Source organism: Vanellus vanellus, assembly GCF_965231255.1.
Source record: "Vanellus vanellus genome assembly, chromosome: 2".
Lineage (NCBI taxonomy): Eukaryota > Metazoa > Chordata > Aves > Charadriiformes > Charadriidae > Vanellus > Vanellus vanellus.
The window spans coordinates 72,923,674-72,944,788 of NC_138906.1; the positions used below are offsets into that span (position 1 = coordinate 72,923,674).

General features: G+C 42.4%; 1 protein-coding gene across 1 annotated transcript in view; it reads right to left on the reverse strand.

Annotated features, from left to right (window-relative positions):
- The window catches only part of PHACTR1 (phosphatase and actin regulator 1), a gene marked incomplete at its 5' end in the record, with an annotated part of 317,672 nt that overhangs the window by 128,499 nt on the left and 168,058 nt on the right, over positions 1 to 21,115 (reverse strand). The window contains one exon of the mRNA XM_082479822.1: positions 2,040 to 2,204. Within this exon, the coding sequence (XP_082335948.1) occupies positions 2,040 to 2,204 (165 nt within the window). The remainder of the gene's footprint in view (positions 1 to 2,039; positions 2,205 to 21,115) is intronic.

Below are 21,115 nucleotides of genomic sequence, written 5' to 3' on the forward strand. Positions count from 1 at the left end.
ATTCCCTGCAACCCGGAGACCCAGCTTTTAAATTAGTTCTTCAGACTCTGAAGTCCCTTTGACCAGGGGAGGAGATCTTATGGCATGTCTGGTTTAAGCTTCCTTCTCCTCTGAGAAAAAGAAATACATGGTTTTACTCTGGTTTTAATCAGTGGGTACTTTCCAAATGTTTCAGTAAATGGGGCACATCTAGTAACACTTCTTGTAATGCCCAGAGCAGACTACACAGGCGTATTCAAGCCAGCTTCAGACTAAGCAGTCACAGCAGCATGCAGCTCAGCCCCAGCTCCCGGAGCTGGATAAATCATGCAAATAAATACTAGGCAGGCTTTGGCAATCCATGGTACATCCTGAACTGCTGTGGTTATCCTCCTAGCTGTTACCAACTAACTCAGCATGCTGGAACTAGCTTCAAAGTAGTTGTCACCACAGCATCCGTGTAGCCCTACGAGCTATATGGTTATCATGGAAATACTGCTACACTGCACTATCACGGAATCAAGGAATCACAGAATTTTCAGAGTTGAAAGGGACCTCTAGAGATCATCTAGTCCAACTCCCCTGCTAAAGCAGGATTGCCCAGAGCACATTACTCAGGACTGCATCCAGGTGGGTCTTGAAAATCTGCAGAGAAGGGGACTCCACAACCTCCCTGGGCAGCCTGTTCCAGTGCTCCGTCACCCTCACCGTAAAGAAGTGTTTCCGTGTATTTGAACGGAACATCCTGTGTTCTAACTTGTGCCCATACTATGGCTATGAATGATACAGAACATGGAAGACAAGCCTTTTGTTTTGCAGAAACATGTCATTTTTAATGACAATAGTTCTCAGCTGCCAAGTCAAAAAATACAATCATCGCTCAGAGTAATACAGCCATCTATTCCAGGTCATTAGTCTCTGCGTGATGAATCAGAGAGCAGTTTAAACAGCATACAGTAAAGAGCACCTTCGGGTATGAACCCTGAAAACTCTTATTCTGCATTTAACCTCATGCAAGAGTTTGCATTTAGCTAAATGAAACTTTTCGTGCAATTATGGGCCATTTTCAGGAGTACAGGCTTCGGGGTTTCAGAAGGTACAGTCAAGTCCTGCCTGAAAGCTTCCACTGTGCAATAAACAGGTCAGAGAGCAATTGGGCTGTAACTCAAGCCTCTTCTGGCACTTAAAGGAGCAAGATCCTCACTGCTTCCTTTCTAGTTCTTGTGAGAACAATAAGAAATCAGAAGAAAATTCATGTTTACCCACAGGCAATCCAGGCTCAAGACTTGCAAAACCACATGTAATAATTATTAGTCATCACGGAATAACAAAGAAAAGAAACCTTCTAAGTAGAGCACAAAGCTTGGTAACTAACACGCCAGGTACGAACTTCCACCATGTGCACCAGTGCCTGGATCTGAGATTCTTGCACAGATCAATTTACAATATAAAAATATGTTTTTGCAGTTTGCCATAGTTATTTTTTAATTAAAAAGTCTTAAACCAGGAGTGTTAGAAAGCTATGGGAGAAGGAGGGGTGTGGCAGGAAGAGAGATTTGTTTTTCTCAGAAAACAAGTGACACATCTTTCCTGCCCAATGGAAGAAATAATTTATGGTTACGCAAGTTACTCAACACAATGTCAACTTCTTTGTCATGTATTTTTCTCACTCCTCTATTAGCACTTACAGGAGTTTGAATGTGGCTAAATCTTCCACTAGCGTTGTCTTTGCATACCGCCATTTCCTTTACCCATAATCTGCTAAATCAATGTAACAAGATTTCTTCTCGGTTACCCTTTAGCTCTAGCAGCAAAACCCGAATATGCAGATTTGGCGAGCTCCTGCTTTAACTGCAGTGCACCCAACGTGTTGTGTCGGGGTTCCTTTTTAAGGAAAAAGCTGGTAACAAAGTTAAAGATCTCTTAGAATGTGAGAAATATCTCCAAGCCAAGCTTCAACAACCTTTAAAACCTGAATAAATTTGGCCTGCACTATACCTTTTCAGACTTGTTGAGCAAACAGCTCCAGATCAACAAACCAACCCGACCGCGACTATTACCTGCTGAAGTGTGCTTAAATTTTTCACTCTTCTTCTTCCTCCATTTCCATGGCTTAAACAGCCTCCCGAGAGTGGCAAATTTGCTTCTTCTTCTGATTGGAGGCGTGTGAGTCCCAGGTACTAGAGAATCTGAACGCATTGCAGCCAGTCTCTCCACTTCCTCAGCTGTAGTTTCAGCAACAAAAGAAGAAAAAAAAAAGGGGGGGGGGAAAGTAAAATAAATGCTTTAATAAATTATCAGAGAACCACACAGATGGTCAAAATTTTCCATGGTTACAGAGAACAGTAAAAAAGGGGAAAAAATTGTAATCTTTATTATTTTAACATTATTTTATTTCCTTTCGATGGAATCCATCATCTACTGTAAAGATCAGTATTAACAATCAGATTCAACAGGAATAAGGATTATTACAATAGCAAAGTTATAATCTTTAACAAAGCGTTCTGCGTCGTTCTAGACAGCTGGCAGTCCATCCGCCAGCCATTTCTGGGGAAGCGTGACATAAACCAGGGAGGAGAAAGCTCAAAAAAAAGATGCAATACTGCTTAAAAGAAATATTTCTTTGCAATGGAAGTCTTTCTTTGCAATGGAAAGTGATGTTTCCATGAACTACTATTTACAGGAGCAAGGACCCTGATAAATAACAACCCTCCAGTATCATTACTGTGTCCATTAGAACTGCCGGGGTTACAAAAGGGTCTGCATTAGGAATTTCCTAGTGACAGTAAAGGTGCTAAAAATTCAGAAGGTTCCTTCCCGTCCCACTTTTCTGCCCACTCATTACCCTCCAATTCTTATACTTGTCTTTTAACTCAGGGACTTGGAGAATATTAATAGAGTCCGCACCTAGGGCTGAATTCCTATGGGGGTGTTACAGGTTTTCATAGAGCTTCTGTTGTTAAAAAAATCAGCTTTCTGCAATCTTTACACTGTAATACATCATGATAGTCTCAATACTTAAAAGCAAAAAATCTGAAGAATTTAAATTATCCTTCCTCCCCGATGAGAGCAAGAGAAGTCTGGGAGTGGTCACTTGGTGCAGTTACATTGCATGGTCCCCCCCCTCACATTTGCAGGGAAAATATGCTGACAGTTTCCAGAAATGACGTCCCTGTGATTAGAAGCTCAAGAAAACACTGACGAGGGAAGGTACCAGTAGCCCAGGAGAGAGGGTCTCTCTATGCCACAGCTGCCAAATCTGCACTATGGTCTCCCAGCCCTGGGCTGAAGCATGTGCTCTCTCTCCCTAAAGAAAGCATCTGTGCAATTCAGTCAGCATACAGGAGGGGGTTTTGTGGTTTTTTGTTAAGTTGTTGGTATTGTTTTCTGGTTTTGGTTTTTTTTTTTTTTTTAAGGGATGTCATTTCCCAGGCTTGTGTTGTAATGCGACACTGCCAGTAAAACTGATTTGCGTGGTTTGCACACACACCGTCTGGATTCATAAAGCCACAGATCGTCACCTCTCCCGCTCTGAAGACAGCAGCCCAGTGTTTCTATTTCAGCTGTAGTATCTGAAGTATCAACCTCAGCCATGAGCACAGGCTTGGCAACCTCAGCAAGAACATGGCTCTGAAGGGATGAGCACACCTACTCCACACTGACAGAAACACCAGAGATTTTGGCTGACGAATTCTCATGTGTATCAATGAGAATTTTTCTGAGGCTTTAAGTATGCCCAATTTAGGTGGGTTTTCAAGGGACTAGCCAGGGGCACATCTCTAACACAAAGGAAGTTCCATTATCAGAACTCCAAACTGAAATAGTGTTTAAGTCCCTCAGGTTTCCGCCAGAAGGTTGGTTATTTTGTTATTGCTCTTTTGCTTGTTTTTAACATTGGCAACACAATCCTTTTTCCTGTAAAATACCACTGTCAGATACAGCTGCCTGTAACTTTCCGGAGAAGAAAAAGCTAGCCAGCAAGATACAGAGCGCCCAACTGCTTCAGTGGAAATGGTTAAAACCAACTATTCTTTGGGGTAACGGAGAGAAAGACAGACATTTCTGAGAACATCTTCTTTCCATTTAAAGCAGAGGAAAAAAAGGTGTCTGGCCAAAGCATTTCATTCTGGTCGAGCTCTTTGTGCCCGACTGCCTAAAGCAATCCCTTCTAATAGAGAGAACCCATTTCAAGGCTCTGTCCGGTACAGGGGCTGGGGCACGCTGCATCAAGGCTGGAAATCGCCTGGTTATGCTGAACAAACCCTGAGGGTAAAAAGAAGAGGAAATCAGAAATTTCCTTACATTTTCTGGTTTCACTGGAACCTGCTGGGCTTTGAAGACCAGCACGGGGTACAGACCACCTCGCTCTATATGCAGATCCAAAGGGACCATGCCTTTTCTCCTTCCTCCATTTTCAAGATGCCTCTAGTTAAAACAAATAACATCACATTGTGTTCCACCGCTGCGATTTTTAGAGATGCAGCTAAAAGTAATGGGCTGGTATTGTCTTTGCTGTCATACTTGAGGGACACAGGGTGCAGAAGAGGCTCACTGAGCAAACTGGGAACAGCACACTACTGCTGCTGAATTAGGCTTCCTGATGCATAAACCCACAGCTGAAACACAATGAAATTTCTCTCGATGCTCACCCTCTCTCCTTTTTCCCCATCACTGAGCCACCATTTCTGCTACCCAGGTGCCTTAGTTACTAAATCTCAGAGTTGCAACAACTCCTCTTTGGGAGCTGGTCCTAACTGGTAAAGCTGAGGCTATTCCCTGGAGAACTGACATCCCTTAAAGATTCTCTCCTTTTGCAACATACATCCCCTCTGTCCCACACCAGCTGCACTCTTACTGCCCTCGGGAAGCTTTTCCCATTCAGGGTAAACAAGTATGGATTCACAGTCAGGCAAAACTAACACAGGAGTCAAAAGGAATTTACCCAAAAGGCGGGCTCATTAAAAGCCCAACACAGCGTCAAAACCATTTCCATATTTTGACTGCTCTTCCCTGAATTTCAGTATCGTCTCTCACATGGATCTGTGCCCCGGGAGTCCTGCTGTGCTCTCCATCAGCCATGAATGTGGCCCTTCTTCATCCTTTCCAAACATACACAGCTTTGAGCTAAGGCAAATAAGAGCTCGTTTTCCCCTCTCGCTTCTATTTCTCAGAAGGACTACCTCATTTTTATGAAAAATACTCTCAAGAGCACTGCTAATTCAAAGCATAATAATCACTGGCTAGGAATGAACCACATTAGCATAAAGCCATGATAGTTTCAATACAGCAAGAATAAAAGCAGACCACGATGCGAGAAGTAAACGCCAGATTTCTGCGCTCTTCTTTGCTGCTGCATCTTTTGCTCGAGTTGGCCGCGTTTCTCTGCCTTTTTGGCTCCTAATGACTATTGACTGGCTGTGGGCTGTGACACCCACTGCTGACAGCAGGCTCTGTAGGCTGGTTTCACACCCTTGCTGTTCCCAAAAAAGGTGGTACTTGCACGCATGGAAACCAACCCAGGCCTTGCACTTTTATTTTTTCTTTTTGCCTTCAAAGAGGAAAGCAGTCCCAGCTTGATCAGTCTGCTGAACTGGGAGAGCGAACTGCCATGTGCATTAGTGCCTGTAGTCACAGTGCTGAGGTCTCGTCTTGAGGCCGGTGCCACAAAAGTGATGTTTATGGGTCACAGTTGCTGCAGATACTCGGTGCTTTTGGGAACTTGTTCTGATTTTTTTTCCAGGATCTGAGTGATCTTGCCAAGACAGAGAGAGATGCTGCACTTATGGCAAGAGGGCGATGCACTCCCCTCCCACTTTCTTCTGTCCGAGCTGTCATCCCGGAATAGCAATGGGGAAACTAAACTTGAGAGCTTTTCACAGGCTGGTTGGCTGTGAGACAACTCTCCAGATTTTACTGTAGTCCTTCAGACATTTGAAGTTCATATAGACTGAAGGGCTTAAGCAAGATTTGTGGTTTTAATGAGAAAAAGCACCACAAATCAAAATATTTTGAATCCAAGTGATGTAAAAGAAATTTTACAAACATGACTGAAATACACTACCAAGACTTAAAACACTAGAAGGTCTGAAAGCTAATTTCTTCCCTTAGCCCCTTCTTTTTTTTTTAATTTTGAAGCTAACCCTGGGTTTGAGGGGGTTTTGGGTTAAGGTCACTTTGAGGTTTGTGGGCTGTAATGTACTGCATGGACACCAGACATGGACAAAATCAGCAAGTTGAGGAAAAGCAGTTCGAAAAGAAATTCTTCAAAACAGTCAATTTACCAGTTCAAGAAAAAAGAGGCTGGGCCATCTCAGACCTGCTCTGTATGTTCTTATGAGTTTCCCCACGTTTTTCAGTAAGCTGACGATTTCCAGAAGGTCCAGTAAGAGACAACTCAGAGGTCACCTCCTTTTTGGATTTGAGGAGCATAGCAGACAGATCAAAGACCCTCCCAAAGACAACATAACTTATTAAGTTTTCCTGGAGAACGACAACCAATTTTTTCATTCCCACATCTGCCTGGGAATCACGGCATCTACTAATGCTGCTGATACGCAAGATAACCAGCTTCCATTTAAAAAAAAAAAAAAAACAAAACACTCTTACTGCGCTCAGGTACACAGGGCAATTTCATTGCTGAAGGCTGAAGCCCACCCATTCCATCCGTGATCTTTAATATTACCTTAGTCACCGGTAATCACACTAGATTTTCTCTCAGACCATTTCTTAACACTTGTCATTCATAATCAGACAGATTATTATCTGAACAGGCAGTTTATTTCACAAAGTTAGATTTTAAGCCTTCCTAGGGAACACCAACGGCTACATTGTGCTTTCTGTTATATTTGTGCAAATCTGTAGTAACAGGCTGAAAATGACCCTGGCCTGAATGATGCAATTGACTAAATGTGCCATTTTATTTAAAGACTTTGTAGAAGTAAAAAAACCTAACAACATAATACTCCTTCTTCCCGATCCATATCCAACCAGTCTTTATTCTGCAGATTATTTTCCAACAAACTCCTGTTGCAAGGTTTCTTTTGAACTCTGCACTCTGAATAGCCTTCACTTCAGACTGCACAGAACTTATTCTAGCAGCTTTGTTCAATCAAGATGCAGACGCATCATGTGTCTCTTCGAAATGACAGGAAACCTGAAAGACTACTCTAATTGCTGAGCACTTATGTCTTCTCTTTACCTGCATGGGAACACTTTCAATTAAAAAAGCACCTTGTTTTTCTTTCAGGAAAATGGTTCATTTTCTGCTCTCCTATTATCATCTGTTCAGTTATTTCCCTTTAATTTCCCTTTGCACCTGGAATTAATTTTCATCAGCCCTCCCTTTACTATTTGAATTGCCCACTTAAACTTTTCCTAACTTCTCAAAGGTCTGTCTTCCAATGAAAGACAAGGCATGGCACGCAGCAGTCTAAACGCAGTCTTGCCAAACGGGGATGATTACCTCCTCAGTTGACAACAGCTCCCACTGGATGTATGCATTTGCAATGGCACCGACTGGGTTGGTGTAATGGGTTTATGAGCCATGAAGAGGCTGCCAGTAGCTTTCCTTTGCATGCACAGCAGCACTCACATTTTCCAAACCCCTGCCAATTATTCCTGCTCCCCAGGTGTGTAGCACTTTACATTGTAGCCGTAAACTGATTCTCTCACCCTTTACACTTGCCCGTTTCAGCACAGGTATCAGACCGTGGTATGGCTCTGCTCTCTGCTGCGATCTCTCTTTCTCAATGTATTTATTTCTCTTTTTGGAAGAGAATTGCAGAGAATAGCTCTGGAAGTCCAAATCCCTTTAGGACCCTGCTTTCAACTTCCCCCCATTTTGACGCAAAACGTTAATTATTCATGCTGATTGCAATCTGAAAGCCATTTTTTAACCTCCGCAAACTACACTGCACTGCATGCATCACTCTAAACACATCTTTATTGATATGAAATCTCGCCAAAACCCAAGTATTTTCTGTATTTTAAGACAGTACACAAGATTTTTACTTGCAACAAAAGAAGTACTTTATCAGGGTATGTCATCAATAGCTACATAATCTCTTCCTATAAGCCCTGCAAATATAGAAAATAAGGATTGTTAGATTTCACTGATATCAGCTATTCTGTCTATCCCTTATTGTTCTTACTACTCACTGGGTTTTTCATCTCTTAAGTATTTATTACAAACAGATTTGGGGCTAATTCCAATAAACAGTACTGTAGCTCCTCACTTCTGGGCACCCATATACACTGGAGCAGAATCCACAGGTCTGTCCTGGGCACCACACACAGTATGTGGAGACTCAGCAGCTCCAAAACAGGACCCAGAGCACCCGCTACAAGTGGAGCACAACCAAAAGCCAGCCAAGAGAGAAATGGGGCCAGTAGAAGCAAACTAGAGATCCTACCTTTCCTGGGGATACAGGAAGGCAATTCCACACATACCAGGAATTGCTCTGGTAAGAAACTTCAGCTTGAAAGGAAGGGAAATGTTACCCTTCCTAAATGGCAAGCACGGAGGAGGTGCACAGTTTGTACTTTTAAGAAAGCTGAGGAAGGAGGATGAGATGCGAGGACTTTCCTGTTGGAGTAGCTACAACATTTACTTGGGAGACAGAAGAATCGCAAGGTCACTTTCATTCTCATCTGGAGAAACTTCAAGCCCACATCTCCCATCTTCCTCGGGAATCTTCTTGCACTTCATATTATGATGGATGGGAGAGCACTCCCCATATGTCCCACTAAAACTGTTATTATAAAGAAGATTTCAAGTGTGTCTTAAAGAAAGCATGAGTGGAAGCATGGCTCCTGACAGTTAGGGCACTCATCTGTCAGCACAAAGACCTTTTTCCAGGACTATGCCTGGGCTTTACCCTGGATTAAATAACCCAAACCTCCTCCTGCTTCACTCATGGATTGAAAGAAATGGCTAGTCACAGATGTGATTTGTTGAGAGCCTGATCCTGTCCAGTTGTGCACAAAGGAGAATGAGCGGGAGTAAAGACACTCCTTCTCACTGTCCCTTTCTTTCACTTCTGGTAGGAAATCTTCTATCCGAGGCACCAGGGGGGGCAGAGGAGAGAGGTGAGGCGCTGTCTCCTAGATCCTCTCCTCAGAAAGTAGGGGAGGATGAATGTGTAGATGGATGCCCGTTACCAGAGCTGGCCAGGCACCCAGCAAGAGGGAGACGTGTTTCAGCCTGTGAAGGACTGCCATAAAAAACTCCTGTTCTGGGGTAAACAGCAGGTACAAGCAGAATTTCCCATCCAGGGCATAGCCTCCAAGGCATCCTCCTCATGCTGCCATCACACCACCATACTAAAAACTGAACTAAGACCTGAACAAACCTGTCCCTTTCTAAGTAACTATGACAGAAACAGGCTCTCGGAAAGCCCCAGCTCACTGTGCGTGACCTAGAGCAGAGCAAAACAGCTGCAGTGGCGTTTGTGACCATCGCCTTACAAGTGGGCGCCAACCACTGGCAACACCAGTAACTCCTCCAATACATGTGGATAGGACTAAGCACCATGGCTGACGGGTCCTGGCTGTATCAGTGCAGATGCTTGGGTTGTTAAGCAATCCAAACTGTCTTTGAGTCATACCCAAACTCATGAAGTCTAGAGTTAAGTCTCATCCATCACAGCTCAAGTTCTTTCTGAAAGCCAAAGCTATGGATGACAGAGAAGCTGTCTTCCTCCAGGAGAGTCTTCAACCCATTCAACAAGAAAAAACAGAACTGAAGCCCATCTACCTTCAACTCCTAAATTTAACCCAATGAAGAAATAGCTCGTAACAAATTTTCCTATGTTTTGTTTCAGTGAAGGACTTGCTACCGATTAAAAGCGTCTTCTCGAAGGGGCTGGTAATGATTACATTTTCACGGTCGGATTTATCTCTTATACCAGCCTGAGTTGCAAATTCTACTCAGCTGCAAAAAAGAAAATTAATCCAAGAAAAGGATCTGGTCCATGGCAGCCCATGGGCTTGTTGCTTACATTTTGCTAGGCCTCTGCTACTGGGTGATAATTTTCCTAATTGCCATGCGGACAGAGCTAGACTGTCTCACACTGAAGAGCACCTTCCTCTACCAGTCCCTCACCGGGAATCAGGGAAGCTCTCCTCAACTAAAGGGTTCAGTCTTTCTAAGAACAGACCACTATTGCTAAAGACTGGCTGTTTATTTCCACTATAGCTAAAGGCTGGCTGTTTATTTTGAGAAAGCCCAGAAGAAAAGTATTTTAAATGCTTCTAATTTCTTAGGGGACTTGTGATGGACTGAGCAATTTCTGATCTTTATCTTTTGAAGATCTCCTAAGTAGGAATACCCAATGTTTTTACTTTATTTTATTAAAAATGTGCAGTTTAGAAGGCATATCTTTAGACTATTCAGAAACGTGAGCGGGGCACGTCCTCTTATTAAAAGTAATCCCATTCAGGAAATGGCATCACAAACATTAAACTTTCTAAACATAATGGTACCATCTCACCATTATCATCATAAAGATAAAAAAATAATTTTTTAATTACTTTAATTGCCAGAAGAAAAGGAACAAAGCACCTCATTTAAGAGCTAGAAAGTTCAAATCATTCCCTTGCAAACTCTATATTGCTTCTCTTGGGAAAAAGAAACTTCTGTTTCTGTTCTTTAAAGAAGTTTATAGGAGGTTGGCCAAGAGGAAAAGAGTAATTATACCAAATGGCACATTTATATTGAGCATAAGTATGAGTTAAAAAAAAAATCAGTAACAGTCTAGTAAAAAAAATATGCTTCACTGGACTCTGAAAAGAGACAGTCTGTATCCATATTCAGGGATTTAAAATAAGGACTAAATACTTCTGCTTTGAGTGCCTAAGTGCAGCTACATATGGTCGTCACTGGTTGTCATTATAATGGGAATTCTTTTATTGATCCAAATGATGGTTAGTTTAGAACCTTGGCTGTGGTAAAATATCTGTTTAGGTCCTTCTGGTAGAGGCTTGAGTTTCAGAGATGAATGCTCGGAGGGGAGAAAAATACCCGCAACTCCTCTGAAGTCATGAATAAAGCATGGCGGGTTGCAAGCTAAAATATATGGAGTATTTCTGCATGGTTTTTATAGCTATGATTTCAGGTTTTTTCACCCTCTTTTTTTAGCATTAAGTTCTAGGGAGTCTCATGGTTGCTGAGCTCTGCAGGCTATTGCTCTTGCTCAGTAGATTCAGAGGAAAGCCTCTGATTTTAAAAACTGCTGCCTTTAAAAAAAGATGGAGCACATCAGGTAATCAAATTGCTGTATCTACCTAAGAAACGTTACAGTCAAAGGAAGGATCTATGCACGTAGCTTCAAGTTCATGAATAATTCCAAGTCCAGCAACCAGAAATAGCTCAGAAAACGAGAAAGAGTTTAGATCAGAGCTAAGGGGAAAAAAAAAATACTACAGGGAGCCAAGAAAATAGGATCATTGAAAAAGCTACTGAAATAGTTCCAGCAGCTTTGTGCAAGGAAATAATGCTAGCAGAGAGAAAGGAATGAAATCCTGACCACACCAAAGTGAATGGCAAAGGTCACAAGGAGTAGGATTACCTTACCCAAGCCATCTAGCGACTGGATGACCACCTTGGGAATTAGGGATGTATTTTGTTCTTGGGGCTATCAAAACTTTGCAAATGAAGGTAAACATGGCCCTCTGCTCTTTGCTGGTGACAAATGACATGAGCAGGAAGAGCGAGGGGAGATGAACTGCATTATTTGTGCTCCTTCCCGCGCGGGGTTGAGAAGGGCTGGTTACATGCTAAACCATGCCTCCTTACCGATGTCAGAGGACTTTATTGGCCAAAGCTGTAAAAGGGACCTTTCCAGCACGCTAAAATTCACCTACAGGAAAAGAAATTGGCAGAGAAGACATTACAGCAAGTGGTTTTAATGAGCGCTTTCCTCTGCATTGATGGGAATCACCCCTTTCTGTGAGGTTTCAGAGAGGAACCTGTGGCATGTTGAGAGCTGCGAACGCAACCGGAGTGCCCCAGAAGCACCTCAGGGTGTGCCTATACACTTGATCATGAAATTGGCGGTAAAGTTCATTTTGCAACAGCGTGAAGGTAACTGTGATAGGCATCTGCATGAGATTTCATTTCAATACATAAGTAGGATAAAAACCAACCAAACCCTGACATTTCTTACAATTAAAACAAAGTTATCTTTTTTCACTCCTTCACTGCTGGCACTGGACAAAGCAACAAACTGATGACATCTGACTTGCCTAAATGCTGAAAGTTTTCTCTCAGAGTTATCAAGATTCTGCTACCAAGAAGATATAAAAAACTAAAACACAACAATTACAACAAAAGCCTTTCTGAGCATTTTTGACAATATAAATTGCCTCTGTCCATACAACCTATGGCAGACAGCGTTCTTAATTTTAAGTACCGAAATCTTTCGGGCAAAATTTCTGTATAACATCCTGCAAGTGTCACAGATCCCCTTCTGTCAATTCAAACGTCAAACTTGCATATACGCTCTTCAAATTGAATTGGAGTCTTTGCTAAGCAAACCCGATTTTCAAAAATCTCTTTGCTTATACAGCATTTGGTTTGAATTAGCAAGTCAGAGACTGGCCTGAACCACGACATCTGGCTGAGTACCTCAAGCTTTACAAGGTTTGTGATGGTGCTCAGAATGACAAATCTCCCAAGTGTTTTGCTATAAAGGGAAGAAACAAGAAACAAAAGAGATACGCTTGCAGGTACACACAAACATATAAAACCAGAGCCTAGTATACAACAAATGCAAACATAATGCAAAAATCTGAAATAAATTAATCATAGCAGGTGAAGAATACCTTCGTTTGTTTGCTTAACACAGGGAATAGCTGTACTAGCTCAGAGCAGCTGAATTCTAAAATTACAACCCACCTTCATATAGGCTTGCAATTTTTTAATTTTTTTTATTTATCACACTGGGCCCAATGCTCCAAGGAGGCTGAGGGAAAGTAAAGCAAATGAAAACAACCCCAAAGAAAAATATTGCCAAAAAGTGCCTTTCTTGAGCCTCTATGCAATGCCAGAGAACGTATTAGTGAACTGACGCCTGTCTTGCTGCTTAGCGAACTGGCTGTTCTGCCAACTTGAGATGAATAGGAGAAAGAAAGATCAGTTCACTGGAACTACAGGACCTCCCTGTTTTCTTGTAGGCTCATGGGTTTCCAGGCACAGCACAAGCATATTGAGTTCACAAGGAAAATGGCGTTTGACTCAGATGACAGAAATGCATAGAAAGCCAAACCCACATTAGTTTCTTGAGTACTTTCCTAGAGGCAAACACTGCAGGAGAAATGCTGTCCTTATTTTAATGAGTCACACAACAAAGTGAGAAGAAAATACCTCCTGAATTCTAGCTTGTTTATACATGCAACTTAGTGGGGGGACTTCGAAGAAAGGGAAGCTAAGTCTCGCAAGTCCCTCCTTACTTTCCCATTTAGGGAAAGTCTAATTCTCTCCAACAGCTGCTAGAGGAGCCAAAGACTGGCAGCCATGGAGAGTACACAGACAGAAACTGCTCTTCTCAACTCAGATGCTGGAGCAGGCAGCAAATACCATTTTAAGTGCCACTTCTAGCAGATCGCTAGAAGACAACCCCTCACCCTTACGGCTATAAACCAGCAGACAATTACTTCAGGGCTGTAAATATTAATGAAAGCTTTAGTCATCTCACTCTTCTATTTCTCAACAGAGGACAATTCAGATTCAAACAGCCCAAGTCCCACACAAGTTTCTGCACCTGGCTTTTCCTTCAGGCTGAACCCAAATTTCAAGCTATTTAGCCAATAAAACCGCTCTGCTAAGAGAGCATCCTGTTTTGCTGGTGCATGGGAGGAGGAGAGGGAAGAGATCTTTCAATACTGTTTCAACTTCTGGTTCAAATAGCTTCCACTGTCCATCCATCCACATGTCTGTGCACTTGCACTGCTGATGGTTCAGCCTCTGCATCTCAATTTTTAGCAGCGTTGACATTTTAAGCACATTGGAAAGTAAAATGAGAAAGATAAGATGCTATAAAGCTCTATAGCAGCATGACACCCATACTTTTTCTATCAGTTCAATTTCAGCTGATGTAGAATAAATAACATTTCTACTGATTTTATTTATTTATTTACTTTACTAAAAGCAAGGTTGACAAAGTCTACATGTTAAAAAAAAACCACTCGAGCTGTGTGCATGCTGGGTCAGATAGTATCTGAATATTGGAAATGTCAAAGCAGCTGCACCCCATGGATGGATAAAGAGAGATAAAGCCAGTTCCATAATTCTTATGACATGGACTGCTGACATTAGGAACTGCAGCTACGGTCCATGTAGATGGGAATACACGGATCACCAATACTTCATAGAAGCTTGCTAATACATGGACTGCGGATACAGTAGACTGCAGTGGCATTTCCAGGCCTGACTGATTCTAATTATTTATCTTAAGATCCCCAATGCATTCAAGTCTGCTTACCAACATTTCCATCTGTTGATTCTTGAATCTGCATTAAAAGGATAACTAACATTCAGGACAATGGTATTTGTGTTGCAGCTGTACATCCCTCAGCCCACTGCTGAAGATAAAGAATATTGTTATCACCTATTTCTAACAAAACTTAGACTTTCTTGAAATGACCTGATATTCTCAGTGTTACCATCATTAAACCTCTGTGCTTCCAGACCTTTACAAGGAAAGATTTAAAATACCATTACTGTCTGTTTTTTTCAAACACATAATCAACTTCTCTTAGGAGGCAAGGTGAAATAAAAATCATTCTCTGCTACCAAAATCTCCCAAGATAAATTAAATAATTGAATCCATTTTAATTTTGTTCCTTGCACTCCTATTGCACAAAGCCATTAGACTAATGGCTTGAAAAATGTCATACAAAAGATGACAGAGGGCAAGATCCTTCTCTTAAGTAGTGATAGAGGAGGGTGTCTGCTGAACTGCAGCACTGCAGCCCTGCAGCCCATCATCCCAGTCTTGGGCTGCACAGCTCAGGGCAGGAGGAAGAAAAAAGAAGATCTGAAGTACACCTAACATCCTTTCCAAAATGTCCCAAGCAACAGATACACTGGGCCCTCCCTGCACAAAAGTTTGTACATCTTAAGCCGCATCTCTTGGGCTTCAGAGATTCAGTAAGTAGCTAAGAAGACTGAAGGCCTCTCCTAGTTAGGGGCGAAGAAGTGGGTACAGCAGTAATCTCAGTTACACAGACCAAGGTCTTGGAGCCTGCGCATCTCTCACCCTGGTCCATGCCCTGACTAGCACACTATAAAGCATACATATGAAAAAAACCTGCCCTCCTCCTCCCTTTGGACATTTTGGACACAATTTTACTTTTCGGGGAAGGGGGAGAGCGGGCATGGAGGGGGAAGCTGGGGAAACGTTTGGCTTTTATTCCCGAGTCATATTTTCAAACCTTCAAAATTTCCACTATCTATGCAGAGAAAATTTGCAGAGGCTGTCAGTCAGGTCTGGTCATCTCCTATTTGTGGTTACTGCCTCTTGGGATCCGGAACTTTCCTTCAGGGAGAAACAGTCCTTGTCAATGAGATCTCTCTCTCAACAGCACATCTTCATGATGGCTGATGGGCACTATGATTTTGGGGGCATCTTTTAGACAGGGTGGCCTGGGCATAACCAGGCCAGAATGGTATGTCTAGTGGTTCTAAAGAAGCTAGAGCAGATGGTTTAATGATGACTGATTCTATCTTTGATTTAAAAGACACCGTGTGTTCATTGTTTTTCAGAGCAACAGAAATCATTAATGTTCTTTTGAATCTAAGCTTTTCATCCCAAGGCAGAGGCTCTGCTAGATCTGCCTCATCTTCAGTAAGCTGGACCCAAAGCCAGGAAAGTCAGGGAGAGATGACAGCGACAAGATCAGACATTACATTATTCCTCTCTGCCCAATCCTTCCTGAGACAAGGAGACTAAAAGCAACAGACCAGTGAAGATTCACGTCACTTCGGAACAGCCAAAAACCAAGCAAGAAGACAGTTTCCCAGCTCACAGGGATGGCAAGAACATCATTATTTTCCAAGAAGCGTGAAAATCAAAGTCACAAAGGAGAAAGGGAGCCTCCAAGTATGTCCCAGCTTCACCATTTTACAGCTTTGCTGCTTCCATCTCGATAATGGCAAATACACAGTACCTTCCAGTTTCTTAAGAAAGCGATTGCAACACCCAGCCAGGCCTGGCTTAACCACTGTACACTCTGGTGCTGCCCTTCAATTGCCCCAGTGCCCTGATACTGGGTTTTGGCTAATGGATTTGGGAAGATGGGTGAGACCTGGCACGATCAATTTAATAGACTGCAAACATAGCCAATTAAACTTAGACATCCTGGCAGACTGTTAGCAAGGTGGTACCGCAAACACTTAACTGTGGTCCTGAGATTACATTCTGGCTATCGGGGGGCTGAATAAGGTGACAACAACAGTTTGGTATTGTCTGATTACAAACAAGACAATCTCAGGAGATACAAAGGAATAGCATACATTTACTACCAGCCACTGAAATGGATCAAGAAATAAATTCTTACAATACCAAAAATTAATTTAGAATGTCTACCTCTTTTGCTGCCGTAGCAGCAATGATAACATTATAAACAGTATACTCAAAAAGATAGGTTTTGCTCATCAGCCAAGGAGCCCATAAATGAACTCTGATGCTTTTAATGACATGATATTAACTCTTGTTTCTAAACAGAGGCAGAAGGTATTATAATAGCACAAACTGATATAAGGAGTACTGATTACAAACTAAAAAAAAGAAAAAGTGAAACAAAAAGAGATGAAAAGAAGAGATGTTTCATGGCAGAATACTGAATCAGATTCTCTCTTCTGATCTCTTCCCTACTACCCTGTCTTTTTCTGCTGCTTAGCTCTGACTGGCAGTAATGATATTAATGAATAAAATTCCAATAATTGATGTAAAATGAAGTACTTCCATATATCTCCTTTTCTTCTAAAGAATCTCAAGTCTTGAAAAAGAAACAGGCCAGCTATGCCAACCATCCTCTAAGAGAAACATGTCTAAGCAAGTAAGGGAACTACTCAGAAAAGAAAAAACACAGAAATGGAAATTAACTGCCCACCTGGGCAGGGATCAAAGCTTAAAATAGGACATAGGGATGATGCAAAAAGGCACAGAAAACCAAGCTTGTTCAGCCAGGTCAATATCAGATGGTTTGAAGTGCTCTGGTAATAACAGAGTGAGAAGAGAACCTGCTCCTCCATGATCTATGCCGTCTTTTGCATCTTGCACCTTTTTACACACTGCATGCCCCCTTTAAACGTAGAAAACTTGGAGCCTTTCATGGTTTACCAAATTGTTCTGTGTTGTGTATCTGACATATCTAGCTTGATATAGAAGAATCAAAACTAGGCATACTACTGAAGATGATGACAAATACTTTGAGCAGAGAATTATCGTTAAGCACAGGAAATATACTGTATTGCTTTCATATTTGATGGCATTTTGTTTGCTTTTTTGAACTCTCCACGAGGAACTGAATTTTCATTGCATGTCTGGTGTTGCCCCCATCTTTGTACTTAAGAGGCTTACATATCCCAAGACCTTAAACTTTCTTCTCAGAATAGAGAGCAGGATGATAAGCTGCTATCAAAAGATGACAAGTGAATTACAGCATTGAAAAGGAGAAGAGACAGGACTGAAACAGGCTGGCCGTCTGCTCTCTAAACACCTGAAGAATTGAGGTGTCCTCTTATCAGTGTCCTTACGTCAACACTGTGTAATAACAATGAGCGGGGGGGCTGAGCCATTGTGACCAATTCCATCATTTTTTGTTGGTTCCGTTCCTAAACCTCCTCAAATCAATGACATGGATATATACAGAATTCCTGAAAAAAGCGGCTAACATTTCCCTGGTAGGCACACAGGAATTTTTACTAGTAACCAAGGGACTTAGACATGTGCTTGCAAAAGCTTGACCCACCAATCTTGTGTCTACCTTTTCCCCCCATACTATCTAATTTACCCATGTGAAGACCCCACTTACTACTTGTATTTTTCCTACAGTTTCAGTCAGTAATGTAAATTATATTGCAATTTTGGCCAAGGCATTTTCCAGGGCTCTTCAAAGTAAGCCCAGAGCTCTGCTAGGTGACAGCCTGTGCAACCCTGGCAGTGAAGTTCCCGTTGTCAGCACAGCCTTGCCTGGAATCGTATACAATGGGCTTATTTTGTGGCCAGCAGCTTTTGCTACAGGCAGTTTAACGCGATATGAGCGAGGCACTACAGAGATGCACATGAGCAGTTAATGACTTGCCCCAGGCTTGGTGGCGTTTCTTCAGCTTTATTTTGGGACATAACGGTAGAAGGTATCATCCCTCCTCTCTTTTCCCATCCCTTTTCTTTCCTTTTACGGCAGACTAGTGGACTGAAAGAACTGCTAGTGGTTAAGGAAAGCCTTGCATATCTCCGGTCAGCTGTTCGCATTGGCTAGTCTTAGCATGTTAAGCCAGAGGTATGACCTCTCATAGCCCAGATTGACCACCTTCTTCCTCTTCTCCCCACCTCTCCTCCCCGCCTGCAGGCCGTGCCCAGCCACACCAGCACAGCGCAGCCCTGTTAAGTCTCTGATCTCCGCAGAAAACACAGGTAACTGATGATGAGTTTCTGTTAGTCCTTAACGTCCAAGACACACTGACGGGAGCGGGGCACTGGGACGCTGCCCTCCCTGCTGTCTTGTAAGGTAAAGGATTGTGTCCTGCCTGCCTTGGGATTTTGCCAGCTGCAAGTTACCATGAGTAGGAATCACACCTTCTTCCCAGAAAGGCACGTTTATTCTCAGCCCAGGCTCTTATTTTCCCGAGCAGAAAGCAATGCTGGTGGGAGCAGAGAGGATCGCCTGGCACCCCAGCAGCCCGTTGGGATATGCAGTATCTTTGCTTGACCTCGTCAACTGTCTCTGGCATAGCACCGTATTCACCCCAATCAAACACTACAGAGTTCAACTGACAAAAATAAACCAATTTTATTTTATGATCTGTGTTTTCAAGAAGACATATTTCACTCTGCAATGTAAGCCCATGCTTCCCTCCCCCCCGCCCTTCTTTCTTAAGGTAACTATCCCTCAGAGACTAAAGACACACATTGAATAATTATATTAGCTGTTGAAACCTCAAACGTTTTTCAGCTTCCCACACTTCACAGCAGGACCAGGTAGGCTGGTTTTTTGCCTGCTTTTCAATTCTGTGTAGTCTAATTTTTTTCCTCCAAAATATTTTAGGATTTTTAACAGGTACAATTGTAAATGACTGCAATGCCTCATAGCCACATACTGCGCTCACTCTAGAGATGGTAATGGAAGAGCAGCTACCGTTTGAAATAATGTGAGAATGAGTGGAGGAAAACTTATTTTTATACAGAGCTCTCGCAGGGATTATGGCTTGTCTAGAAGATAAGTATTTCATTTAATAATTACTTTTGTAGGAAGCAAAATAATCACCTCGGAGACCATCTCTTAAGTGATGATAAAGTAAATGTTCTCAAAGTTCCTGGTTAAAAAAAAATAACAGTGTTCAATTCCAGGTGGGAATCACACACACACACACACACACACACACACACACACACACGTCAGATCCCCCTTTCCATTCAGAAAAGGTATTTATCTGGAAGCTAAGAAAGAGCATGGCAGCAGAAAAATAAGTGTTTGAATTCCTACGGCAACAGTATCTCAGTCCATGGTGATTTTCATGCATATATAAGATAATTAATAATTTCTGCTAAAACAGCAAAACTCTAAAGTATAGGAGCGTACAATAAGCAGACTGGGTTTGACCTCTGAATGAAACCTTTTGGGGTATGTTTATTTTTAACATTATTTTTATTTCTGCCACCCTTGTACCTAGACACCAAAAAAACCTGGAGCCACACAGTCCTTGGCAGGACTGGTTCTCCCACAGTCTCTTCCCCGGCTCCAAGGACTCATAGTCTATTTACAGACCAGCAGGCAGGTGAAAGGAAATCCCATTATCTCCATTTTACAGACAGGGAACTTAGGTATGGAGTGCCACATGGATGGACATGTCCAACGCCACCCACAGATCCTCTGCAGAGGTGGGAACTGAGCTGAGAACCCTCATCTGTCACTCTGGGAAGAACCACTTTTCTCTGTGCAGTCCCTCTCTTCCAACACAATGTTAGGTAAATTCTTTCCACTTAAGTTTTCTTGTCAGATCCTCTGCATAAAAATCAAAAGTATCCCACTTCAATTGCTCCACTCACTCTTTCTCTTAAGTCATTTCTGGGTACCTTTGAAACCTCTGCAGTTCTTTCTAGCCACACTAAGTAGAGATGTGTGAAAACCATGTTCCAGATCCAGGCTCAGACTTCTGCAGGAGACTGACAATTGCAGTCAGTTTTCAGTGTACGGACACCTTAAATAAAACCCAGTCAAATCTCTTCTCCATGTATTTGTTCCTCTAGCTACGGTTCCCTTGCTCATCAGCCATGTCATCTGCTATGAACCAGCACTGCCACAACCCTCCCAGAGGCCACTGAAATCAGTACATTGAGAAGTGCTCTGTACATACCAGATGTTCAGCATCACGCAGTCCCAGCACACTTAGATCTCTTGAAGTTCTAGTTCCTTCTGCTTTACAAGCTTATCGGTCACTTTCCCACGTTTAAGTTGAGAAAGTATTTTCACCCCCCTTCATGCTTCTGGCACTTTCAAAATACCTCCACTTCTGTTGTCTCCTCACTTCTTTTCTGTCTTTCCTTGGGATTTTTGCAGCCTCACCATCCTGCTTCTCCCAACATCTCCCTTGCAGCCCTCCTCTTGCAGCATTCAGAGCTCAGCCCTGATTGCTTTTTTATTCCTGGAGGTGACTCATATCTTTCTACACTTGACCTCTCCCTCTCAGTTCAGTCTACCATGTCTGATTGCCTATCTGGCATCCTGTCCTGGATGTCCTGTGGCCACTCAAACTTCACAGGATGAAACCACACACCTCATTCTTCCCTCACATACAGTTTCACTACTTCACCATTTCTGCTATTCTGTCACCCAAACTCTCAGTATTGGTGCTTTATACACCCCTCCCTCTGTTTCCTATTTTCCAACTAAATTAGCATTAAATACATCCATT